Source organism: Mastomys coucha, unplaced genomic scaffold, assembly GCF_008632895.1.
Source record: "Mastomys coucha isolate ucsf_1 unplaced genomic scaffold, UCSF_Mcou_1 pScaffold7, whole genome shotgun sequence".
NCBI classification, from domain to species: Eukaryota; Metazoa; Chordata; class Mammalia; order Rodentia; family Muridae; genus Mastomys; species Mastomys coucha.
Window position 1 is genome coordinate 34,298,484 of NW_022196913.1, and position 27,514 is coordinate 34,325,997.

Consider the following 27,514-nt stretch of genomic DNA (forward strand, 5'->3'; position numbering starts at 1 on the left):
GGAGGCAGGAGGATAGTGATCTAAAGGCCAGCCTGGGTCACATAGTGAGACTCTGTTACAAACAGAACCAAATACAAGAACCACCAGAACCAGCAATAACAGACAAAGCTAGGTAGTCAGAATATTGACTGATGTTTGAGTGATTGAAAAATCCAAACTAAAACTCAAGGTTAAGATATGCTACATTAGGTGTACATGAAAAGAGCCAGGGGTTGGGGTATATGCATGGCACTCCTATAGACATGACGTTCCCCTAAACATGCAGTGTCTGTGCTGGCCAGTCTAATGTGCTGACTGACCACATACAGGCGTAGAACAATGAGTTAGGTCATGAGGATTTTAGTGAACAATAGAAGAGACAGTCATGAGTCTGGTTGGCTGTGTTGATTGCCAGGAAGCATCCACTGATTTGTACCATAGCACTGCTGTGTTTGGTCCTAAAACTGGCTCTGGGAAAAGAGGTTACTGAGCAGGGAATGAAGAATAGAGTAAAATCTAAGAGTCAAAGGTGATTCTGAATACCCCCTAAGAACACAGTCTGGGTGTGAAGGGCTTCTTCTACAGAGCTCTATGATGCTGAAGACAGAAGTGGCTTTACCACCAACACCCCTGGAGGGGTGGGAAGGCAGTTAGGATGGGGTATGTCAGGTCCAAGCATCTTAGGACACCCTAAACCTTCAGGGATGTTGGTAGAAATCTAGATGCTTTTTGAAGCTGAATGTAGGTCATGAGTGGTAGTTCATGCTTGTAATCATTAGACCTTGGAAGTTTGAGGCAGGGGGATTATAAATACTTCATTGTCAGCCTGGGGCATATAGCAAGACCCTGTGCAAACCCTTCCTTTAAACACAACAACAACAACAACAAAACCAAAACCAAATCCAACAATAATGCCCCCTCAAAAACAGTAAAAACAAAACTAACCAACCAAACAAACAACCCACTACCCCTTCCCCATAGCCTTCTTCATAATTTGGTTGTATCAGTCCCTCTCTCTAGATTCTGAAGCACTACTTGCAATCACATTTTATTATTCACATGTGCTTTTTTTTTTTTTTTTTTTTTTTTTTTTTTTTTTTTTTTTTTTTTTACAATAAAAATTACCTGGGACCCCTTCAAAGCAACAGGGTATGTGGCACAGGACAGGTTAGAGTTAATGTTGAGATGGAACACTTTCTCCAATAACCTGCTGTGTGCTCTGCTAGTGCCTGCAACTCCGTGGTGATCTGTAGGGTTCCCCAGACCCCAAAGAACAGGCAGGTGGTGACAACTGAAGATTGAGGGAAGCTGTCTGATGAGGCCCCAGCGGAGACAACAGAGAGCGGAGGTATTGTTGAGGGTATTGACCTCGCTGGGCCAGTTAGTGCCAAGTCTCCCTGGACTGAAGGTTGTGTTTTTCTCCACAACAATAACCAACTTGGTAATGACCACTCAGTTATGGTTACTAGCTCTATTTAAGTATGAGAAAGCATGAGAAACATCTCTTTCCTCAAAGACTAAAAATAACAGAGGTTAATTCTGAGGGCTGGTGAACTGGTTCCGTGGTTAAGAGCACTGACTGCTCTTCCAGAGGACCTGGGTTTGATTCCCAGCACCCACCTGGTGGCTCACAACCAGATGGAACTCCAGTTTCAGGAAACACTGTGGCCTCTTATGACCTTGCAGGCACCAGGTACCCATGTGGGTACATAGATACACATGTAGGGAAGACATCCATACAAATTAATTACATTTTAAAAACAGTTCACCAAGGGTGGGCACCAACTAAGCAGGGTTGATATTGAAAAATCATCACCTGCCATGTTATTTTACACAACTTTTTCTTCACTTTTCATCCCAGACATGATAGGTCTTCATCTTAGGAGCCCGTGCACGCGCGCGCGCGCGTGTGTGTGTGTGTGTGTGTGTGTGTGTGTGTGTGTGTGTGTGTGTGCCCGCGCGCGTGCATGAGAGCATATGGAAACCAGAGAACACCCTCAAGTGTTGTTTCTCAGGTGCTATTTCCCTTTTCTCTTTTTGAGACAAGGTGTCTCATTAGCCTGAGACTCACGGAGTGGGCTTGGCTGGCTGGCCAATGAGTTCCAGGGATCTGCCTGTCCCTGCTTCCCCAGTGGTGGCATTGCAAGCATGCCCAGCTTATTTTCTGTGGGTTCTAGGAACTCAGGTCCTTGGGTTTGCAAGGCAAGCACTTTATCAACATACATCTTCCCAGCTCTCTTAGCCTTCTTCCCTCCCCTCTCCTCCCCTCCCTTTTCTTCCCACTCCTCCTCCTTTTTTAGATAGCATCTCTGTGTAGCCCAGGCTGGCCTTGTACTTGTAACTCTTCTACTCTACCTTCCTTTGTGCTGGTATTGAAGGTCTATGCCACCACATTGGGCGAAAGTATATGGATGGCACAAAGTCACCAAACCAGGGGATAAAGGCATGTAGCCTCTCCTAGCCCTTCAGGCTGGAGGGATTTCATTATCTGCCTTCAACAGTACATTTGGGCTCAAATGATGACTACTCAGATACACAAAATCTACTTTTTTTTCATGTAAAGTATGTTTTATTGTTCTTCAAAAGGGTTCAGAGTTTGGTTGAAATCAGGCTGCACACTTTCCGTCAGTCTAACCTCTCTCACAAGTCAAACTGGTTTCAGTTAGCAATACTTCATTAAATCCAAAAGAAAAAAAAAGGTTTAATTTTGAGGGGGGGGAGGTCCAGTTCTGAGAACAATTAACATTAGTCTTCTTTAAGACAAAGGTCTGCTTTATGTTCCTGTACACACCCTTCTCCCCCAGAACCAGGGATGACACTCTGTCTCAGGCAGGCACTGATGCTGGTGGATACCTGCATGTGCAGACCCTCCTGGGAGCTATACACAAAACTGTATTTTAAAACACACTTCTGGGTATTCTAATTAAGAGGTTTATTTATTTATTCATTTATTTAAAATCAGGCTTGCTCTCTGCATCTGGCTTTCACTTTGCCATTTCTTGTGACTGAGTTTCTTGACCTTATTATAGATTCTGTTGTCTTTGGATTTATCAGTATCTCCTGGGTGTCAGAGGCTAGCTCACTGAGGTAACTAGTGTTGATAGATCTCAAATGCCGACATATGTAATGCATCCTTAAGGAGAAAAAAAAAATGTAGTAAGTGTGGTAGCAGTATATTGATAGGTTTTTTTTTTTTATTAGTTTCTTCATTTTTTGAACATGTGAAAAGAAAAAAATGCTGTCATCTTTGATCTCCAGCCTGGAAAACCATGCTTGGCCAATAGACACTAGTATCAGTTGAGCTAAAACATGAAGAAACTGGAGCCCAGGTTGCAAAACTTAAGTTCCTTGCAGCTTTGTGGGTAGTGTTGAAACCATTCAAAGCCTGGAGACAATGCTCCCTGGAGGGGAGTCTCCACTCTCTACAGGTCAGTTCTCACAGGTTGAGCCTCCAGTTTAACATCACAAGCAGTTTCTGCTTTTTCCTGAAGGTGGACTCCTAGCATAATAAAAAGATCTCTAGATAATTAAAAGTAGAAATGGGTTCATGGATTTTATTTGCATCTTTGCCATGTACTAGCTGAATGAGCCTAGAGACATCTGCAAGTCACCAGTAACTTGGTATTCTTAACAATAAAACCAGAGATGACATAGTAATAGAAGTGTAGCCATCCTAGAGTCATTGGAGGACCCAAAAAACCAAACAGCCAGGCAGTGTGGTACATGCCTTTAATCCCAGCATTTGGGAGGCAGAGGCAGGCAAATTTCTGAGTTCAAGGCCAGCCTGGTCTACAGAGTGAGTTCCAGGACAGCCAGGGCTACAACAGAGAAACCCTGTCTTGAAAAACCAAAAAAAAAAAAAAAAAAAAAAAAAAAAAAAAAAAAAAAAAAAACCAACCAACCAAACAACCAAACAACAACAAAAAAAACACCCAAAAAGTCAAAAAACCATACAAATGCTAGTGCTCTGTGACTCTGTGCTACCATTGTGTACAGGTTTTTGCTACATTTTAAGTTTAGCTTGACACAGGGTATGAAGATAGTTTTCATTGTCCTCTTAGGGATTTGTATCTTTGAAGACTTTGAAGATGGCTGTAAACTCCATTGTTCTTTGATTAAGTTAGGTTTGGTAGGACAGGTGCTAAGCTGGTGTTATTTCTTTATGTGGTTGGGGAGGGTGGGGGAGAGGGTGGATAGGAGGGAAGACAGTGGGACTTGCTCTGTAGCCCCATGTGGCCTAGAACTCATGATCCTCTTCTGTCAGCCCACTGGGTGTTGGGGTTACCGTCCGGTACCACTAGTGTGGTCCCTCCAACAGTAGCATATACCTTTCCTGAACAGGCTACAATCTTTATCAGAACGTATTGTACCTGACCTTTAGTTTTTATCTTGATGGGCTGCGGTAGATAACATTCATTTTCATGTTGATCTTCCCCCACCTTCTTTGCTTCCTTCTCCTTTTCTTTTTAATGCATGTTGGTTTGTTTATGATTTTAAGTTTGCATGTGCCCTTAGAAGCCAGGAGAGTTAGGTTCCCTGGAGCTGGAGCGACAGGCAGTTGTGAACCACTGACCTGGGTGCTGAGAAACAAATGCAGGTCTCTGGAAGTACAGCAAGTGCTCTGAACAACCGAGTCACCTCTCTTGTCAGAGGATAATTTCTATAAGTCCAAGGAACCTACCTAACCGCATTTATGGAAAACATTTGCGTGAGAACACTAAGCCACGGTCTGCTTCTGTCCATTCCTAGCTCAGGGTTCCTTTCCCTTTCTTTAGACAAGGTCTAGAGATTTCAGGGCTCCAGGATGACCCTGCCATCCTTCCCAGTAGATAGGACTGCAGGTACAATTCCACGCCTCCCTTTTCATTTTTAAATAAATGCTTGTAGCCCCTATCTGATTTTAGTACCCCACTTAAGATGAGTAATGATTTCAGGTTGGCTATCTTCCAGGGTCTGATTAGTCTTGTGAGCCTCAAGCATGTTCCTGTGTGTTTCTCTGTGTATGTATGTGCATATATGTGTGTTTATGTGTACGCATGTGCACTTACGTGTGTACATGTATGTGTGTGCATGTGCTTGTGGTGTGAGTCTGCTTGGGAGTAGCATGGTGTAGACTTTCCCCCTTATTCCTTGGCAGAGGACATGGGTCTAAAACCTGCGGCCTGCCTGTAGTGTTGGCTGTAGCTTTCTAGGCGTGGCATTTGTAAACCTCAACAGGAAGGCCTATGTCTCTGGGAGGAAGTTGTTGTCAGTGTTTTACGGGCTATCCATTTAATTTGAAACCTGAATCCACATTCATAAAATCTACTCAAGGTCACTGACTACATCTCTGGTTGGATAGTTCTGCTAGCAAGTCTTTGACTGGCAGCTTCCAGATGCTTCGCTTGGGCCCACAAAGCTCCCTTTCCCTGGCTTTCTACATATCAACCCAGTGCCCGTGGTCCTAAAACCCTCTTTATCAGCTAACATTTAGCGGTTCCTGGAAAGGGTGTTTGTTATTATTATTTAATGGATATTTCTCAAGCAGGTCACCAACTTCAGGCTCAGACGATCTGATCCTGTGACAGTGGCCTTCCACATAGCGAGGACTACAGGTGTGTGGCATGCCAGACTTACGGTGCTGATGTTTCTCTATTTGCACATTTTACTCTCCTATTAGGTGGAGAAAGGAGCTATCCGTAACGCAACTGCACAGTTCTGCAGTTCTTCAGAAAACAACAGTGTTTCTGTTATTTTCATTGCAGGTCTGGATGGGCACAGAGCACAGCTTTGGGCTTTCCTGGGCCAAAGGTAGGAAGCAGGTATGGCACTGCCTACAGAGGACTCAGGTTTCAAGGCTCGCTCCAGGGTGCTAGAAGACCGCCCCCCCCCCCCCGCCATGATGACAGACCATGGGTGATGGGGGCCACTGAAACTTCCTAATCGGAACAGAGCTGCCATAGTCCTGAAGCTGGTACATGGAGGTTGGAGGGACACAGATGTGGCAGGAACACTGGAGATGGAGGGAGGGAGGAGGTCAGTAGTATCATGACACACAAGGATCATTCTTCTTGTGTCTGAGTCCCAGCATTCTGCTCACATCTCTCCAGAGGAGTACTGGTTTACTCCATAGTCTTTTATTGGCTGCATGAATAGTATAGTAGAGATCCTGTAAGCTCATAGGCACAACCGCAACATTTCTGGTTCATCGTTCTCACCATCTTATACATATGCTGAGAAACTGCTTTAACTTCAGTGTGGATCTTCTCCTTTCTGAGGCAGACTTCATGTTCAGCTACTTCCAACCCTTACAGAAAGGCTCTCATTTCCAGTCACTCCACAGCCTAAGACTGCAGGGGATTGCAAGATGGCTCAGTGGTTAAGGGTGGTTAAGAATGTTTCCAGCTCTCGAAGAGGACTGGACTTCAGATGCCAGCACTCTCGATGAATTAACTGCTCACTACTGCCTGTAATTCCAGCTCTGACTCTCCCTTCCAGATTCCAGAGGTGAGGCACAGGCACACACACACACACACACACACACACACACACAGAGAGAGAGAGAGAGAAAGAGAGAGAGAGAGAGAGAGAGAGAGGGAGAGGGAGAGAGAGAGAGAGAGAGAGAGAGAGAGAGAGAGAGAGAGAGATATGCAGGCAGAGCATGCATACATGTACACACCACACACACACATTAAATCTTTTAAAGGTGTGTGTGTGTATGGAGGGATCTCTTGGTTTCTGATTTCCTTTCCCTTCAGTAGGTCCTTGTGTGTTTCTCAAACTTTCAATGTGAACACTTACTTAAGCAGCAGAGACCTGTAGGGTGCTGGAAGGATCTCTCTGATGTTTTAAAATGTCTGTTAGTGAGTTGAAAAGGATTTCCTTAAGAAATAGTGATACAGAGCTGTTACAGCAAGTGAAAGACCTGTCGCCATGTACATAGTAAACAGTAAACAGAGCTTACTGGAGAGAAACAGTCCAGATCAAAATGAGACAAGCCACAGAAGCTAGCTGTCCTCCAGTATCAGCTTGCAGGAAGCAGGGATAGTGGATTAGGGTGCTGGGAACTGTGGCTTGACCAGAGAAGGTAAAGAAAGACAACTTTGGGTGCTGGAGAGATGGCTCGGGACCTGAGAGCAAGCTCCCTTGTTATGGAGGACCTGAGTTCTATTTCTAGCACCCACATGGTGGCTCACAATCACCTGGAACTCCATGGTCTCTTCCAGTCTCCAGTGGCATCTACTCGCAAGTACATATATACATATAAACAGAGGGGGAGAGAGAGAGAGAGAGAGAGAGAGAGAGAGAGAGAGAGAGAGAGAGAGAGAGAGAGAGAGAGAGAGAGAGAGAGAGAGAGAGAGAGAGAGAGAGAGAGAGAGAGAGAGAATACCAGACAGGAGGACCAGGAATTCAGAACACAAACAACACACAGAGAGAAATAGATAGGGAAGGAGAGAGGGAGGGAAGAAGGAGAAGAAGGGGAGGAGAAGGAGAATAATTTGGAGTGGAGTTTTATGGTTGGTGAACACCTGTAATTCCAGTATTTGGGAGTTTAAGGACAGTCTGGGCTACAGGAGATCCTGCTTCTAAATGGCAAATAAATAAATCTTTAAAAATGTGAGCAGAACGGCGATTTTGGCTAACTCGAAGGTCTCTTCTGGCTTCAGGAGTAGCAGCAGGGGCTGGGCCTGAAACTGGAGCACAGGACACCCCAGCTGCCTGGGAGGAGGGTGAGGATTCCGAGGAATCCCGATCGGGCCCGATGCGCCTCTGGGAAGGCAGCGAGCTGGGGAACAGGCAGGGCGTCTCCCGGTCGCCCGCCTGGGGCCGGGCTCCTGGGGATCCGCGCCCCTCTCTGCCCGGCTCCTCCTCCGGGGCGTCCCCGGCCGCTGGCCAATGGGCGGCGGGAGGCGCGGAGCGGGAAGCAGAACGCGGGGGCCCTGCCCTCCCAGGCGCGGGGTCCCGCAGCGCCAGGTCCGCGCCCTGGAGTCAGCGCCAGGTTCCCGCGAGGTCCTTAGGATCCTTCAAGGTGGCCAGCAAGGTGGCCAGCGTGTAGCTCCCGGGCGACAGAGCACCCTGAAGATGCAGGATGGCAGCGCGGCCACCCGCCAGCCTCTCCTACCGTACCACGGGCTCCACCTGCCTGCACCCGCTCAGCCAGCTCCTCGGCATCCCGCTAGATCAGGTAACAGCGTCCCACCCCTACCCAGACCCTCTGTCTGAGGACAGGATTGCGACCGGGTCTTTGCACAGAGTCTAGTTTATGGCTATGAACCCTACACGTGCGAGGACTTTTTCTTCCTTTTTTCTCTGAGTTGGTTGCTTTTTCTGTGTGAAAACTATCCGTCCACCTAAGCTAGCAAGTTGGGCTGAACTTTTAAGCTTTGGTCTGTGGTCGAATTCTTTAGTGGCGTGATTCATGAATCCAGCATTTCCCCCACCAGTGTAGTTAAGTCTTTGTGAGTTTTTAAATTTAGGCGATCCTACTTTAAGAATAAGTCTGATCAAGCTGGGTGTGGTGGATCACGCCTTTAATCCCAGTTCTTCAGAGCCTGGGGCAGGGAAATTGCTGCGGAGTTCCAATCTTCTCTGTCTAGGGTGCTGAGTGAGAAGCCTCAACCACCAAACAAAACCAAACTAAAAGTAAAAAGCCTGACTAACCAGATGTGTCGGTATATAGTATATAAGGTGATGACTTTTTTGTTTCGTTTGTTGAGACAGCATCTGGCCCTGTAGCCCAGACTGTCTTGGCACTCACTCTGAAGTTGAGGCTGGCATCAAAGTCTCTATTTTGTCTAGGTTGGGCTAGAACTTGTGGTGATCCTCTGGTCACGGTGTTGAGGTGCTTCTCAGAGGGCCTTTGTTACTCTATCCTCATTCATCCCTGCTGTGGGAAGCTGATGTGTAAGGCCGGTCCTGGGAGGAGAGGGCTGTGAGGAAGTCTTTGGAACTGCTCCGGAACTGCCTGCTACATCACAGGTAAAACTGGCCACAGTAACCTGGTAAGGAATCTTGCCAAAGACAGTTCAGTGGTAGAGTTTGTTGTATCCTGGGGATCTGGTCTGGCTGCTGGCTCAGTACTGGGGGTAAGAAAAATCTGAGGTGTATGTTGTCTTGGCTTATTTCCTTTGGTGCCTCAGGCTATGTCCCCTGTGTAGGATGCCTAATGGTTTAAATGGAATCAGGCAGGACAGGTTGGAGTGAGACCCACTGCACTCCTAACTAATCTGTTTCTGTGAGTTTCCCCAGTTTAGTTTCCCTTCCTCTGCTGGGTATTGAGGTGCATGCTTGGATTTCCAGTATAGGGAGAGAGGCAGGAAGAGTACTTCAAGTTGGAGACCTGCCTAGGCCACGTGGAAAGTACCAGGCTGGCCTGGGCTACATAGTCAAGCCCTGGCTCAAAAAATGCAAAACAAAACAAATTTTTCCTGTCTTCTTAGAGCTGTTTCCATCTTTCCTTCTGTCCATCTGCCTGTCCGTCCTTTCTTTTCCTTTTCATACTAGAACTACCTGTACCTGGGCTTCTTCTGTTTGCATTCCTTTGACAATGAGGAAGCTGGCCCTGACTGTTTGCATTGCTCACAGGGTCGCCCTCATCCTAACCCTTAGGTTCTGACTACTGCCTTCTCATCAGTTGCAAAACCATGAGAATCAGGAACTTGGTAGAAGTATCAGATATTAAGTCAACTACTCTTCGCTTTGTACTTAAGGTCAGGAGTCCAAGGGACCCCGGTGGGGGCAGGCACAAGGGTGAACGAATTCTTTTGTTCAGAAACTAAATGTATTTGTTGCTGAATATCCGTAGGATGAGTTCCTTTTGCATTGACCTCTCTGATTACTACTAGAACCTATAGTAATGGTATTTTCTTTTGCATGATAATCTATTTTACAGAGTGGGCTTGCCCACCCCTCCCCCGGACCCCCGCCCTGGACAGAAAGAAATGGATTGGTGGAGGCAAGCCGAGTGGGGAGGAGCTGGTGTGTTATTAAGCCTCTGGCTGCATCCACCACCCTCCCCAAGCTCCAGAGTTTTTGTAAAAGCTACCCTGGTTTTTAGAAAAGACTTACTACTTTACAGTGTGTGTGTGTGTGTGTGTGTGTGTGTGTGTGTCCGTGTCCATGTGTGGGTATGTGTACATGAGTGCATGTACCCACCAAGGTCAGAAGAGGGTCTTGGATCCCCAGAAGCTGAAGTTCCAAGCATTTGTAAGCTGCTGTATGCTGGGTGCTGGGAACTGAACTGGGTCCTCTAAAAGAGCTGCTTTTGCTTTTAACCTCTGAGCCATCTATCCAGCCCCCAAAGGAACCCTGCTTTTAAATTATGAAAAAAGAAGAAAAGAGTACTCCAGACATGATGGGTTTTGGTTCATTCCATATATGAACTCGGATTATCATAGGATAGATGGAAAATCATAAGGAACACTTGGCTTCTCTGAGATCCTGCGTCAGCCTGACCACCTGGGTCAGTTTGAGCAATTTGGTAGAAGTGTTAATCATATGATACCCCAAATCACTTGTTTTCAGCTTGGGGAAAACTCCCAAGCCATCAATAGTATGATTTGGGGGCAAACTGTAGCAGTAGGTTTGTCTTTGAAGCTTTTTCTCAGTGCCTTAATTTCATGGTCCTAACTGGAATGGGTGCTATCCCAACAGCATGTACAGTATGCCTGTTCATGGGATACACTCTTCTAGCTGGGCTGCTTTGTCTGGCCTCAGTAGGAGAAGAGGTGCCTAGCCTTGCAGAGACTTGAATTGCCAGTGTGTGTGTGTGTGTGTGTGTGTGTGTGTGTGTGTGTGTGTGAATATCCAGGAAGAACCCCACTCAGAGGAGAAGGGGAGGGAGAGAAAGGGAGGATTGTGGGAAGGGATGGCAATGAGTGGGATGTAAAAAGAACAAGTAAAAGATTAAGTAAAAAAAGATTTGATGTTCCTGTTTGTAACTTCTAGGAAATTGCATTTCTGCGATTGCCCTCAGTGTCTGGGATTCTCTGCACCAAGGACTTTATTACTGGGGTTGGAGAGCGCGCTGAGCAGTTGCCGGTGCTTGCTGCTCTTCCAGAGAACCCAGCTTTGGTTTCCTTCACCTGTATCAGGCAGCTCACTAACTCCAGCTCCAGAGGACCCCATGCCCTCTTCTCTGTGGTCACCACATGCATGAGTCTGCATGAATCCACATACAGATCCACATACCTACATTTACAGATACACGCGCACGCACACACATTAATCAAAAGAAAATAAATCTTTAAAAAGGTTTCTTATCTGCAACTCCCTGGACTATGCTCTGTGTTCTGGCTTGTGGGAGAAACTCTTCACCAGTGTGCCTGTGTACCTATTCCTCTGGGCAATGTGAAATAGGAATTCTGTGTGCAGTTATGTCTATGATGCAAGTCTATAGTTTTTTTCCCCTCTGGGGACTTGGCTAGTCTGACAAGATTCTGAGGCTGATAAATGTAAATCTCTTATTTAAAGAGAGACCCTACAATTCAAATGAAGTCCAGGAACTGGGATGTCTCAGGGTTTCCACAGTGTGCATATGTTGGCTGAAAACTGAATTATGGGGTCCAGAGAGATGGCTCAGTGGGTAAAGTGATTTCAGTCCCAGGAACTTATCCCATGAGAAGAGAAACCGACTTCCACAAAGTATCCTCTCATGCATGCACCACTTGTACGCAATATAAATGAAGACAATAAGAAAACTGTACCTTTAAATAAGTCTTTGTCTGAGTGGACATGGGATTATCAAGACGCTGAGCTTCACTGACTCAGGAAATGATTCTGAGATTAAAGTAGCCAGGGTTTAAGGGTTTGACATAGGCCTGTAAATGAGGACTCATGAGGGTGGAGAGATGACTCAGTGGTTAAGAGTGTTTGCTTTCTACTCTAGCCGAGGACCTGGCTTCAGTTCCAGCACCCATGCAGTGGCTCACAACTACCTTGTTAAATCTAGTTACAGGGGAATCTGACCTCTTCTGACCTCTGAGGGTACAGGGCATGCATGCGCTATATGTACATACATGAAGACAAAACACTCATACACATGACAGTAAATATTATTATTGTTGTTGTTGTTATTATTTCATAAGTGCACTCATGAAGACTAGCCTTGGAGACCTGGCACTAGGCTAATGGTGACACAGCAGAAAATTATTAACTGAAACTTTAGTTTCCTACAGCTTTTGGTCATCTGGTTGAAGCCCTTGGGTACACTTGGAAAATCCAGCCTTCAGTTCTGTTCTTATCTAAGGCTTGCCCTATGTTAAAATCTTGGCTCACATTCCACAGCCATTGTTAAATCCATTAAATATTTATTTAATCCTGTTAGTACCAGGTACTTGGCTGTGTGGCGAAATAACGTCAAGGTCCCTATTCCAGAAGAGTATACACCAGTAGAGGAGAGGCCCACACAAGTAAACAGGCAGGGTGGGTTACAAAGATTGTAGTTGGCACCTCAGGGGAGCAGGAAGGGAAGTGCCCAGGACACATTTGACTCCTGTAAGATTTCCTGTGTACAATCAAGGTACTGGGTGACAGTTGCTTTATATTATGACCTTGCTGAGTTTGTAGTCTTGATTTCAAAGTCTAGTTTTTTTCCATGGGATTAGAATTTTGCCCCTCCTCCGAGGGACTTTAGATGTCCAACAAGTGCCTGTTGTCAGTCATTAAAGTCCCATGCAGAACACAGTATTTTGATTTTGTGATTTTTGGTCCTGGAGACCAAATCTAGGGACTTAAAAACACTAGGGCCCAGTCTTCACCAAAGAGACATTCCCAGCCCAGGGACCTTGTATTTAAAGGGGACAGAGGTTGGTTGGCTTTTTGAAGAAAGGTGCCTCATTCCACCATGCCTATTATCTGCAGCCTCCAAACTGTGACCTGGGTTTGTTCCAGCTCACTTCAGCTCAGGATGGGTGTGAACACCCATCAGGACACAGGGCTTCCCACCCCAGCCCCCTCCTCTCCTTCCTTCTCCTTTTTGGTGATTCTTCTTTGGCTCCAATCATTTTTTGCAAAGTGAGATCTCTTTCCAGTTAATATTCCTGTCACTGGTGGATGCCAAAATGACAGGGTTACAGGAAGAAATTAGTCTAGGTAGGCCACAGACCACGCCTCTCAAGTTTCTGTTGTGTTCTGAGGGTTTCCAGAGTCATGGGAGACCGTGATTCAAGCCTGAGTAAAATGAGGCTAACCCTTAAAGCTCATTCTCGGTGAGGCGGAGATGCATTTCCTGGGTGCCACCTGGACTGAGTCCTCCTCAGGTTTGTTAGCAATGACACATCTAAGCCAGGTGTGGCAGCTCACATCTGTAATTTTACCAGTTAGAGGCTAAGGCAGGAGGATTTCTGAGACTCCTAAGTCCATCTGGTCTATAGAGGGAATCGGAGGGAAGACATTGAAGGGTTTAAAGTATGAAAAGATTGTCATATTATCAATGATACAGGAGATCATTGCTGAAGGAGGCAAGGATGCAGGGTGGAGCAAGGGCTTTGAGGACGGGTAAATGTTTGGAGAGATCATTAAGGGGCTGCATTTGTTACTACTCTCATCTCTGTGACTAAATACCTGAAAAGAAACAACTTGTGTGAGGAAAGACATGTTATGGCCCACAATGTGAAGGTATAGTCTATTATGGTAGGGAAGGGAGGTGATGGGAGCGACTCAATGGAAACATTAGGTCTGGTCTATCAAGGCAGGGAAGGCAGATGGTGGGAGAGACTCCATGGAAACAGGAGTTGGGGATAGTTGTTTCTTCATATCCACAGGGATGGCATAAATGGAGAACAAGAAGCGATGCCAGACTGTCAACTTCAGGGCCTGCCACTTAGTGCCCCATTTTCTCTAGTGACCCTTCACCTTCCTAAGGGTTCAAACCAGTGCCACCTTCTGGGGACCAAGCAGCATTCAATAAGAGTCTGTGGGAAAACATTACACATCCAAATCACAACAGGGGGATTAGAGAAAGAGGTCAATTTAGTGATCATTAATCAACTCACTGGAAATTAAATTCTTAGTTGTTTACTATGCTTGTGTGTGTACATACATGTGTGCAGGTGAACCTGCGTGTGTGTGCGTGCGTGCGTGTGTGCGTGTGTGTGTGTGTGTGTGTGTGTGTGTGTGTGTGTGTGTGTGTGTATTCAGAGGCATAAACATGTCTGTCGAAGCCAGAGCACACCTCTAGTGTCATTCTCGGTCACCATGCATCTCCTTTGAGACTGGGGCCTTCATTGCCCTAGAACTCATCAATTAAGCTGGGCGGCCAACCTGCTAGCCTATCCTCCTGTCTCTGCATCACTAAGGCTGCATGCAGCATTTATAAGTGTGTCATCATTTCAAGAACTTCTACATGGATGCTAGGAATCAAATCCACGTCCTTATGTTTGCAGGGGATGCATTGTACTGACTGAGCCATTTCCTCTGGCCATCTGACTTTTAGAGCACGAATCACACGTTTGTGTTTCTTTCCAACAGCTCCTTCCAGTAGCAATATGGAACAGATGAGGTGTTCAGAGAAGCCTATTGCAAAGTTAAACAGGGGTGCTGAAGGCCGCTGACAAGTAGGTAAATGTGGTAACAGTGAAGAAGGAGAGAAAGCCATGAGGAACTTGAAGAATCCTCTAGGTGCTGGGCACGCTGGAGCAGGGTGTGGACATGGGGGTCAGGGTAAAAACCAAGTCATTTACACAAGCCCGAGGTATGGGGGAGCTTCATGGTTAAAGTTGCTTATGTGTATTTGGGGCCTTAAGATGGAGAAGATCCTGAGGTATGTAAGATCTCAGGACTATGGAAGGTTTTCGGCAGCAGGAAGAAAGACCAGTGGAGGATCTAACCAACTGGGCCAGCCTTCCTGCGTGCGATATCTCATTGGGTGCTAGCAGTGGGAGGAGTCTTCAAGGAGGAGGGGCTTTGCAGAAGGCTGAAGAACAGTGATCCCAGGCAGCCGTGGGGGTTTTGGAAAAGCAGTGACCCTGTTCTCTAGACACTGACTTTTCAGTTTTAGTGGTATAATGGGAGCAAAGAAAGGTTAGCAGTGGGAGCGAGGAGGGAGGAGGGAGGAAGGAGGAGGGAGGAAGGAGGAGGGAGGAGGGAGGATGGAGGATGAGTCGAGGAGGAGGTCAGGAGCTGTGCACTGGTAAAAGTTGAGAACTGGTGCTCACATGTTTGGTGTGAGGTTAGGGAAATGGAGGTGCAGGTAGGTGTCTCCTTGAAACTCCAGAATCCAGTGAGTCCAGTGACCTACTGCTGAGGTTGTAGTCTTTCTTAGAGCGGTATATGACTGTAGTGGAAAGTCCCTTTGTGCTTCTGAAGAGAGATGACACCGGGGAGGTAGAAGGTGGCTTTGGGGAACAGCTAGAGAACATCCCATGGGCATGTTATGGCCACACAGGTATAAGCTTTCTGGTTCAGGCGGGTGGAGAGGACAAGGCTAGTGGGGTGGCGATACCCTCCATTCTAACCTTTCCTTTTAGATAAGGACCCTGTACGCATGTAACAGGAGGATGAACAGTCTCCATCCTAGGGTCTCCAGGATGTCCCTCATGCAGAATATTGGTTTATGACACAGTGTAGTGGCCTAAAGGTAGGGCTGTTAGATTGTATATGTGACCGTATACTCCTAGCATTTTAAGCAGTGGTCCTGGGATGTTAACTTTCCTATTGTAAACAAGAGATGGTCTTTACGTCATGGCTTCTGCTTACCTATCTGGCTTAAGGACACTCTCAACTCCACATATTGAAGGTTTATGCTACTTAGTGGAATCTAGCCAACTATTCTGGATGCATGTACTCAATCAACTAATATGCAAAATGAAATAACCAAAAGTCAGGGGCTGGGGAGGCAGCTCATTTGGTAAAAGTGCTTGCTGTGCATGCGAACTTCAGGACCAGAGATAGAGCCAATGAACCTTTGTAAAAAACTGGGCACACTTGTAAATTCAGTGTTGGAGAGATGGAGAGAGGCAGATCTCTGGGGCTTCTTGGCTAGCCTACTTGGCAAGCTCTGCAGCCTGGCAAGAGACCCATTTTCTTTTCTTTTTTCTTTTTTAAAGACTTATTTTATTTATTTTATGTGTATGAGTACACTGTAGCTGTACAGATGGCCGTGAGCCATCATGTGTGTGGCTGCTGGGAATTGAACTCAGGACCTCTGCTGGCCCCGCTCGCTCTGGCCCCAATTTACTGTAGCTGTCTTCAGACACACCAGAAGAGGGTGTCAGATCTCATTACAGGTGGTTGTGAGCCACCATGTGGTTGCTGGGATCTGAACTCAGGACCTTCGGAAGAGCAGTCAGTGCTCTTACCCTCTGAGCCATCTCGCCAACCCAAGAGATCCATTTTTAATAACCTCAACAGCCCCTAAGGGATAGTACTCAGAGTTGACTCTTGACCTCCTCATGCACACCTGTATGTGTGCACATGAATATGACACGTGCATACACATGTACACACACACACACACACACACACACACACACACACACACACACAAACAATTCAGTCAGAGGCATTTCCCATATTTCAAACCAAGCCCAGGATTTGTGGGGCTGATCTGTAGTTCTTCAGGAAGAAAGGAGAGGGGCAGGGTTTGAACCCAGCACTCTGTCTGAAGGCTCTGTGTCCCCAGCACATGTTGTCCCAGCCACACTGAGCCATCTTCTCACCATGGCAGAGAGTTGATGTCCTGTCCCTCCAGGGTCTTCCCAGCCTCTGCCTCTGCACACCCACTCCCCCCCTGACATGTTATTCCTAGTCTGTGCCTTTCTGGCTTCTACTTCCCATCTCCCTGTCCTCTTGTCCCCCACAGCTTGGAAGAGCTCTTGATTTTTTTCCCAGGGTTTTTGTGACCATCATGATTATTACATTTTAAAATTTATACAGATACCTGAGGGCTGCTCAGCCGGGCACAGCATCTTAAAATTTGAAAACAGCTAAGTTTGAATGAGAATACAGTCACCTGACTAGAAAATGGAATAAAACAGAGGATGTCATCCTGTATAAAAGGCTGCATTCATGCCTAAGGTACATTTGGTTTTCTAAAAGGAAAATTATGCCGGGGATGGTGTCACATGCCTTTAATCTCAGCATGAGGCAGAGGCAGAAGCAGAGCGACAGAGGGAGAGAGAGAGGGAGAGAGAGGCAGAGAGGCAGAGAGAGAGAGGGAGGCAGAGAGGGAGAGAAAGAGAGAGAGAGAGAGAGAGAGAGAGAGAGAGAGAGAGAGACAGACAGACAGACAGGCAGACAGAGAGACAGAGAGAGACAGAGACAGAGACAGAGACGGAGGCAGAGAATCTCTGAGTTTGAGGCCAACCTGGTTTACAAAATGAGTTCCAGGACAGCCAGGGCCATATAGAGAGACATTCCCCTCAAGTGTCTAACAGACAAAGGAGTGAATGAATGAACAAAAAATCTAAAACTAAAATAACAAAAACAAAAATTATAATCTTGCCCTGGTTTACATTTTATTGTTATTCACAATAAATGGTGACTACTATTGCAGCTGATTGGGTTTTTTGGTAGTTTATATAATATAATATAATAGCAATAACCACCAAGCATTGTCTCCCTCCCTCAAAAGTTCCAACTTATAAAATAAAGTCAGTTTTTTGTTGTTGTTGTTTGTTTGTTTTTTGTTTTTTTTTCTGTGCTGGGGATTGAACTCATGGCTGAGCCACACCTCTAAATCCCCACTCTTGGTTCTTTAGACAGCCCCTTTCTTAATACTAGGCCACTTCTCTCATGTCTTAGGCATGCATTTATTATTCAGTGTTTTCTGCCCTGCCCAACACTGATAGGCTTTCTTGCAAAGTTATGCATTGAGTGTCCTAGGTGCTCAGTGGCCAAGTACATCTCGGCCTAGTGTGCAGTGCAGAGATTAAGGTGATCCCTCCAGGAGGACCTGTAGATGCTTGCTAAACTGCTCTCTTGGTGTGTCAAAGTATTTAGTGTGTGTGCACTCCACTCCTTAGGCCTTGAGGCTGCCCAGGGCCAGAAGGAATGCTCCAGGAGAAGGCGAAAGAACAGAAGAATTTGTGGGGGCGATCCGGGCTAGGTGGGATAAGCAGAATATTCCAGAAAGAAGTTTCAGCACAGGCCTGGAGACTGCAGAGTCACATTCTTTGTGGGTTGCGATCACCATCACAGAGCAGAATGTCAGCAAACGTAGTTTAAAAACCCGACTGTCTTTTATTAGTAGTTTAGGAATCTGAGTTGTACAGAGGAGGTGGCTTTACATTCAGAAAAACCAAGGGAAGCAGAAACAAGAAACAAAACCAGGCCCTTTATGTCAGAGGAAACTTCAGGGCCAGTGAGATGGAACAGCAGGTAAAGGTGCACACCACCAAGCCTGACTGTGTAAACACACACAGACACACAGACACACACACACACACATACACTACACAAAAGAAAAAAAAAACAAATAGTAAACTCAAAATTACTTTATATACAAGGTTAGAAAAAGGCAGGACTTCCTTGCCAAGTAGCTTAGACTTGCTGGGTTGGGAGGTCTGTTGTTGGTTTTTTTTTTTTTTGTTTTTTTTTTTTTTCTTGAAGAGGTCTCTAGTAGCACAGGGTGGTTGCTAGGAATCAAACCCAGGGCTTCATGCATGCTAGTCAAGTATTTCAATAACTGAAGTACATTCCAACCCTAGGAGACCTATATAAGCCTTGCTTACTGCAAGCCCTCCTTAAACAGATGAACAAATAAACAGCCACTGGTCCACCTTGATGTTGGTATTTGCGTGTGGCCCCTTACACCTTGTCTGGTTTATAAGATGCTGGGTATAAGAGCAGGCGCTAATTCTCAACAAAGGCCTCGGTAAATATTTTAAGTGACATCAGTGAGAGCGAATGTGAGGCACCTTTGCATGCTTACAACAAAGTAGGACCTAAATCTGTGTTTGTTGAATTGTGATGGAATTTTATTTACATTCTTGGTCTGGAATGAATGACTAAGTTGGGATAATTTTGGGAAGCAGGGTTTTTTTCTTTCTTTTGCCAAGGGCATAAGGCTTGTGCATTATTTCGAGCCTGAATTTCATTCTAATTAGATCTATCTCTGGTTTCTGGCCTCGTTACTGGCAATTTAATTATGCTTAATTTTAACATCCTCTCTTCCTGACCTCATTGTGTGCAGTTGAAGTTCCACACCTGGATAGCACTGGTGATCATTGCGCTGTTCATGGATATGTTGTCTCTGATTTATGTTGCACTATGTGTAATGTTTTTCTGTCTAAGGTCAAGTCACAACTTAAAAAAAAATCTCTCAAATATTCTATGACATGCTCCTTGGTTGAACACTATAAGAAAAATTGCAGGGAATTATTATATTTGAAGAGATACAATCTGGAAATAGCTCTGGTGACAGCAACATGTATACATTCAGTGTGTGTCATTCAGAAAAGTGGTTATGGATTTTGGAGATCTCCTGTTTAAGCAAGTTAGGCCTCTGAGTAGATAAGATATAGGGAAAACTTTCGTCAGTCTAATGGCAGTTTCTAGAAATTTTGCCAGGAGCACTAGACTAGGCTTTGAGTAAAAATGTGTTTTATTACAAGACTGCCATTCCCCAGACTGAACTTACTACCCGCAGACGACTGGAATCAGTAACCCATTTCTAATGTGCTTTTTAGTTCTCTTTAAAAAAAAAATGTGAGCTTGGTGAATCATTGACCAACTTCCTTGTAATACCCGAGCTTGAGCTCTGTTTTTAAGCACTGCTTAAGATTTCAGTGCGTAATCTTCTTTTGTGTGTTTGTGATCCTGTCTGATTTAGGTATGGATTTGAAGTCCACGGTAGCCTTAACATAGCTTAAAATACTGAATTCAGATGTCTGGGCTGAGCTGCGGAGGACCTCCCATGGCTGTCACTACCGGCTCCCACCTTCTAAAACAACACAGCACTCTGAGCACAGGTTCCTGGCTAGTTTGGAAAAAGCTAGGAGACAAAGGATGGGATGTGCTGGCTTTCTGCTCCACCCAGACTTACTTCACACCAGGGGAGGAGGTTAAAAATGCTCTCGGGCTTTTCTTTCTTTTTTCCTTCTCTGCTTGGTTCTTCTTGATCATTTTGCAGTTCCAACCTGTGGCAGATGACTCAGCAGTATGAGTCAGCTGAGGTGCTCAGTGAGGGGCTACAAAAAGCCATTTGCCCCATCCAAAGGTCTCTTGTCCCAGTCAAAACTCCTTTGTTCCTAAGACTTTTTTTTTAAATTAAAAATTATTAGTTTATTAAAAGTATTAGTTTTATCCTTTTTATTATATACTGAAGCCGATGAGAATCTACTATGTATCTTTCTCATATATTACATGCTTTATCACCAGTTTTGTTGTTGTTGCAGGTGAGTTTTGAAAATTCACCTTTTAGTAAGGCATGATTACTCTTGAGTATTACCCCAGCACTCTAGAGGCTGAGGCTGCAGGATTGCTAAGAGTTTGATGCCAGCCTGGGTTACTTAGTTGAGTTCCGGGCCAGCCTTGGTATAGAGTGAGACAGCATCTTGGGGAAAAAAAAAAACAATTAAACAAACCCTTAGCCTTTGTTAGCCTTTACACTGGTAGCATATACTCTTGGTATCAAATGCATGGGCAGGCAGAGAAGGATGGATAATGAAGGCCAGTCTTTCTACTGGCCCATTTCCTAGACTGCTCTTCCTCCTGTATCTCCTTCCATAGGCAGTCTGTGTCTACTTGTGCTCAGGATCGTTTCTTTTGCCTGCGTCCTGCACCTCCCGTGACTGCGTACCCGTGACTGCGCACCCGTAACTGCCCACCCGTGATGGCCTACCATTCTTCAGCTTGCTTTTTCTCTCTACTTCCATTTTGTGCTCCCCCGTTCTTACCCTATTTCTAAGAAACTGATTCTTATCAGCACGAGGAGCTTTGAAGATACCCGACCTCCTTTCTGCCCTTTCTGTTCCATTTCTAGTCTTTCAGGAACAGCTGTGCCCTTTTGTACGTACTGACCTGCTCTTGTTTGGGGGCGATAAGAGGGCTAAGGCAGGGTCTCTGATCACCTGACCCAGGAAGATGGAGAGTCCCTGATCGCCCCTTCACGCGGGAGCTGTGAGAGGAGAGATTGTTTTTACTGTGCCCTCAGAATTCAAGCACTTCTGTGTGTTGGACTGAAAACCGCTTTGCCTGTAGCTAGCCTACTGATCATGGTACTTGCTTGGAATTCTTGATCATCCACTAGAAATGATACTTTTGCAATTATTATTTGATGAAGTGCGTTATTCTTGGAGGCACGGTACTACCAGGTGGATGCATGGGATAGACAGAGAAGAGTCTTTCTGTTTCCACAAAAAAAAAAAAAAAATCCATTGAATATATTACTGTTAGATAAAGGACACACCAGATATTAAACTGGTAAGAACACATGCTACACTTGAAATTAGCCAAAAGATGAGAAGCTGTGGAAAGTAGACTCTTTCAGACCCACTTAGCTGTGCGATTCCAGTGCCTTTGATGGTATCAAGGACGGGCGGGCTGGCTTTACGTTATAAAGGAGGACCTTTTAGAGTCAGGACCACACACTAAGAACCTTCATTTTCGTTTCTACTTTCCAGTGGTCTTGGCTTAAAGGTTGTAGCAGTATATTTGACAGTTTTATTATTTTTCCAAATGCAAGGGGTTCATTTTGGTGTGTGTTGACCAGAATGGACTGACCTTTGTGATTCTAGAATCTTCTCCCTGTTAAAGGCAGAGTGTCTTGGGAACTTGCATTCTACTCTGGGAGGAGTTCATGCAAAGAGAACCAGCTGCTCACTCTTGGCTGTCAAGGATGAGATTTTCAGCTTCTCTCTCCACTTGAAAGGAATACTGACCTGGTCTCCCAACAGAAGCTGTCAATTTACCTATAGGTTGTTTAACAAGAAGGAAGCAAATGGATGTGGGTAGATTGTGTAGGGAAAGTAAAATGAATTTTTTTCTTAATTTTTTTTTTTTAATTGCGTGGGTCATGGGGTGGTGAACTTGACAAAGGTCACAGAAGCCAACCTTACCTGCTCTCTCTTTCAGCCTTGTAAACATTTTGCACGGTGTACTTTTTTTTATTTGACAGAGTCTCATGTATTTTAAGCTGGCCTCAAACTCCATATGTATAGTGAAGATAGCCTTGAACTTCTGATCTTCCTGTTTCCACCTCTCCAGTTCTGAGATTACAGGCACACAACATCACACTTGCTTTATTCGATGCTGGGGTTCAAAATCAGAGCCTTGTGTGTGTGGTACGCAAGCACACTGCCAACCAAGCAAGCTATGCCCCTAGCCCATATTCTCAGTTTTATGGTTAGTTTTCTACTTTACAAAGTTTAATTTGCTGTATGTGTCATCTTTCCACTTAAGCATTTAGAGTGTCTTGAGAGATGGCTCTGTTTGACTGCTGGCTTTTGCTGTCGTAGTTTATAGGATAATGAGGTTGTAAATGAAAAACAGTCATTTCATCAAGGTGGGGCCCTGACTCATGATTGTGAATAATGAATTATGATTGTGTGCCTTGGTTTGTTGAAATTATAGAGAAAATTTGAAGGAAACCAGTGGGTGATAAAGCAATTTAGAAATAAACTACGTATGGCTTTATCAGAGCTGTAAAGCCACATTCTGTGTACATGGTGACCTTCAAACACCTTCAGAATATTGTGTATCTAGGTTTGGTTCCATCTGGTAGCTTCTGGAAAAGGTGTTAGGAAAGAGCCAGGGAAATGGCTCTAAGAAAACCAGGCTGGCCAAGACTGAAGGGAGTGAACCAAAGTAAGGAGATAGATGGGCTGACTAAGTAGGGTGCAAAGCTGTATGAACAGGAAGACCTCAGGAAGGCCAGCCAGGCTCAGGGAGACCTCAGCTTGCCACATAGGCAGCTGGGTAGGGTGGGCTACCATCGGTGTGGCAGAGTGTGGTATTAATGGGGTAGGGTGTGGCATTAGTGAGGTAGGGTGTGGTATCAGTGGGGTAGGATGGGATGTCATTAGTGGAACAGGGGGAATATCAGTGAGACTCATTTCCTGAAGAGGACCTTGAACATGGAGGGCAGCTTCTTTGTTCCATGAACTTCTAAGGAGCTCTACAGCTCCTGAGAAAATACTATCATCATTACTGTATTTATAGAAACTAAAACTACTAACATTATGATGTGGATATTAAATAACCCCAGAGTTTTTGATTTTTACTAATTTCTCTATTGTCCTTTCTGTGCTAGTATTTCACACTTCATGTTTCACCTACTTTATATATTTTTAATGTACTTCTAAGGTTGCCCAACGATTGTCGCAACCTAACTCTTGAATGGTCTGAACAGAAGGCCTGTCTCATTGGCAGGTCCTCATCCTGGTACATCCTGCCTCTGGCTTTCCTCTCCCACTAGCCCAGGCAGCTCTGTTCTTCATGCCCACATAACTGCCTGATGTGCACCCTGCCTCTGAATAGACTTCTGCTGTGTATGATTCTTTGTGACTGGCACCTCAGACCCAGGGTCTTCGGTGATTTTTGACTGGGTCATTATGCTCTGTTTGAGTTCTTCTATGGGAATGTTTTGAGACAGGTTTGCTTATAGGGCAAACCTTTGACATAATTTGGCTTTACTCTTGCCAGATACTTGGGGAATTTCTTAGAACTGGCTCATTTAAGCAGTATTTTCTACATGTGACATGAGCTGTCATCCTCAGGGGAGTCTGCATTGTTGTCTCAGCCCAGCACCAAGGCCTGTGTGTGCAACATGTGGGAGCTGGTTCTCTTCCACCATGTGGGTCCTGGAGATCAAAATCAGGTCATTGGGCTTGGTGGCAAGTGTCTTTACCCACTGAGCCATTTCACTGGCCCTAAGAACTCTCTTTTTTACTAGATCACGGAAATGGCAAATCAGTCACTATACACCCATGCCTAGCTTAATATAAATACAGAAAGTTACAAAGAAAAATCTAGATATTTGAAGATTTACACTTATAGTTCTTTAGTTTGTCAGCTGAGCAGTCTATAAGAATGAAACTCCATCAGCAGTGAGTATTTCTAAGCTTAGATCATATTTCTAATGCCCTTCTTCATCACAAGGAACTGGAGTCCTTGGAGAAATACTTGTAGGGCTCAATTGTGAAATCTATAATATGAACCTGGATTTTTGTCTTTTCTGTCTTTTTCTATAATTCCAGAAAGTATATAACTACTCCAAATCAAAACCAAATAATAAATAAATAAATAAATAAATAAATAAATAAATTCATGACAGTGGTAAGTCAGATAGGCTTAGGAGCTGGTTGAAAATGGGGAATCCTGGAGCAAAGTGTAACTAATAAAGAAAGAAATCTAAGACCAGGGGAGGATATATTAAAGATTACAACACAGCCTACTTAGAGATGATATTCTGCAATATAACTTACAGTGTAAAGTAATCGTTCTGTAAGTTCACACCAGGAAGTGCGGCTGCCTAGATAAATGGCTGCCTAGATAAACAAGCAGAGGGAGGCTGAGGGGTAAAACCCCTCAGAAGAGAGGTATAGAGTCTCCATGTATTTTACACAAGATATCTAGAACTTTCTATAGAATACTGGTTAATTTATACGCTCCCCCATTACCGCTCTGAACAGCATAGTGTGGGAACAGGCCGGGGCAAATAACCTTACAGTGGAGCCAGGTAGGTGTCACCTCTGCAAGTGCTCAAACTGGGAGAGGTGGCCATGCCCACAACAGGTCACCCTGAAAGTGTGCAACTGGCATTTACTGCTCTGACCTTCCTTGCAGAACCCCATAACCCCGAAAGCCTGTGTGATTATGAACAAAGTATCAGGCAGATACTAAGTTTGAATTTCCGGTGCCATTTTATTTTATTTTTTTGAGAAAGAGTCTCATGTCGCAGTGGCTGACCTCAGGCTCCTATGCAGCTGGGTCTGTTAGCTCCAGATCCTCCTGTCTCCAGCTCCTATGCAGCCAGGGGCTGTTAACTCCAGATCCTCCTGTCTCCAGCTGCTAAGTGCTGGGATTACAGGGGTACGCAATCACACCCAGACGAGTTAAGAGTTTCTATAAAGATTTTCCAAAGCTTTCTGGGGCAAAGAATTAATATGTTGTATATTTCAAAGCGGGAGGAGGATTTTGATAGTCATAGTGTGATGCAAATGTTAAATATGAGGTCACAGATATACTAACGTTATTCAAATTTAATTGTTATGTATAGTGTACCTATATGGGTGCATCCTGGTGTATACTATTCATATGTATACTTATTGTCTGTAAGTTCAGACTGAAACCTAAGAGCACTGTTTAACCTGAGTTCATTCCTTTGTTTTTTGAAAATGGTCAGGTAAGGTGTTAGTTTTAGGGAAGGTAGATAAAACACAGGTGGGAATTGAGTGTTTGGCCAGTTCTCTGCAAAAACATGCTTCAGAATGAAAAAGTTAAGCAAGCTTCACCTTGAGAAAGGGACAGAGACCATGGAATATTCTAGAACCATACAGTGTGCACCCCCAGCTCTGGACTTTCAAGATCTGAGCAAAGTGAGCCTGTGGTGTGTAGTGTGCTTGTGCTAAACTTAGCACAAGGGGTTGTGTGCTGTGTACATGCAATAATCTTAGCACAGGGAGGTGGTGTGCCATGTGCGTGTACTTAGCATGCAGGGCTGTGTGTAATATGCATGTAATAACACACCAGACAGTGGATAGTGTATTAAAGTTAACCTTCAGGATGGTGTGTAGTGTACATGTAATAAACCTAGCACACAGGTGAGGAAAACAGTCACAGTCATCCAAATCAAGGAAACCCAGGTACTGTCGCAGCACAGGAGGCTACAGTGACACGAAACTAATGTAATGCAGTGTTCTGGAATCCTGAAGCAGAGAAGAAACTTGGGGATATCAGGAATCTGAACAAAGCGTGAATCTTAGTTGCTAACGCAGAAGGCTCATGTTATAACAATTTAAGGAGAATAATTGGCTTTCTCTCCTTTTTGTTCTTATAAAGTAATTTGGTGTTTTGTTTCCTCAACCCCTGCCCCCTCTCTCCATCATCTACCATCTACCTACCTGTCATCTATCTACCTACTATCTATCTACCAATATATGTTTCTATCATCTATCTATAATCTCTTATGTTTATTATTTAATAATCTATCAGTCTTCCCTCTACTTCCCTAAGTATCTACTTATTTTTGGTTTTATTTTCAATTGTAGAATGGGTCAACCTCGCATTCCATAAAATTGAATAAGGATTCCTATGATCTGGGAAAAAGATCTTGAGTTGCTGGCCAGAGCTCTGAACCATGCAGAAACAAATCTAAAATCAGGGACAGTTACTTTAGCCACTTCCCCTGTGAGGCAGGACCTGTAAGGTGATTGTCTGCTTGCCATTGCTTTATTACATTATCTGAGACTTTCAACTTATAGAACAGAAAGGTTTGTTACGGATCTTGCTTTCCGAGGATTCAAGTTCCCTGGTCTTACTGCTTTGGGGGTGTGGTGTAATTGTACACCTCACTGGGCATATGGCAGAAGAATGTCTGCCTCAAGGTGGCTAGGAAGCAGAAAGACAGGAAAGGTCCTAGGCCTCCATCCCCTTCAAGGGTGTACCTCCAACAATCTAACTTCCCTCCATTAGCCCCACCTCTTAAGACTCAGCTATCTTCCCATAAAGCCATAGGCTATGGACCAGGTCTTTAACACATTTAAGATGGGAACCCTAGAAGATAAAATACTAGGGAAATAGCTAATTAATTGGTGTCAGGCATGTGTGTGTGTGTGTGTGTGTGTGTGTGTGTGTGTGAGCAAGGGTTACAGTATTTAGAATTTCATTATGTGGCATCTTCAAACTGATGTGCCGTTAGATGGAGGAGCTTAGTGGTAGAGACCTTGTAAGGGTGACTTTGTTTTCAGCCTGTTCTATTTGGATCCAGTGCAGGAGTCTAATCTAGAATCATGATCCCTGTTAACTTTCATCTAGTTGTAACTATGTGTCAAAACAGTTCTTTGGCTGTAGTAAGTACAGTCAACTAGTGGGAGATATTGATAGGGTGAGTGTGGGTGCAGTTCTTGTTATTCTGAGACTTGCATAAATCCCATGTTGATGCTTTTTAGCTATAACCTAGGATTCATAATTTTATTTTACTGACCTACTCCATATCTACTATATTGGTAGAAATGGAATTAGGGCCAGTATTTTGGTGGGCCTTCCCTTTCTCTTTTCCTCTCTTTCCTCTCCCTCCCCCTCTTCCTTCTTTATTTCCTTTCTTCTTCCATCTACCTCTGTTACTCTTCCTCTTCTCCCTTTTGTAATTTTCCTTGTGCTGGGGCACACACTGGGCAGTGCTCTTCATTGAGCTATGTTCCCACCCTACACAGGATTTTCCACTTAAAAGATGGGAACATTAATCTACAATTCCATCAGTATGTAATTGTGCTTAGTTTTACTTTCATCTTACAGTTGGCTTTATTAAAATCTTTGCCTACATCTTAAGTCATTTCTGTGATGACGAAAGAGCTCTAGCTCCTCTTAAATCTTCAGGCTCCCGATTGGGTAATCTTTGAGAAGGAACAATTCTTAACTTCTCTTTCTCTAACCCTCAACCACAGAGACCCGCCCA

General features: G+C 44.7%; 1 protein-coding gene and 1 non-coding gene across 3 annotated transcripts in view; one reads left to right on the forward strand and one right to left on the reverse strand.

Annotated features, from left to right (window-relative positions):
- The first annotated feature begins 7,855 nt into the window (after positions 1 to 7,855).
- The window catches only part of Mboat1 (membrane bound O-acyltransferase domain containing 1), a 113,209-nt gene continuing 93,550 nt past the window's right edge, over positions 7,856 to 27,514 (forward strand). For both annotated transcript variants that reach the window (XM_031358658.1, XM_031358659.1), the window contains exon 1: positions 7,856 to 8,143. In XM_031358658.1, the coding sequence (XP_031214518.1) occupies positions 8,048 to 8,143 (96 nt within the window). In that variant the 5' untranslated portion in view covers positions 7,856 to 8,047. The remainder of the gene's footprint in view (positions 8,144 to 27,514) is intronic.
- LOC116082954 lies at positions 21,176 to 21,369 on the reverse strand. Its single transcript, XR_004115554.1, has one exon. It is a non-coding gene; the product is annotated as a U2 spliceosomal RNA (small nuclear RNA).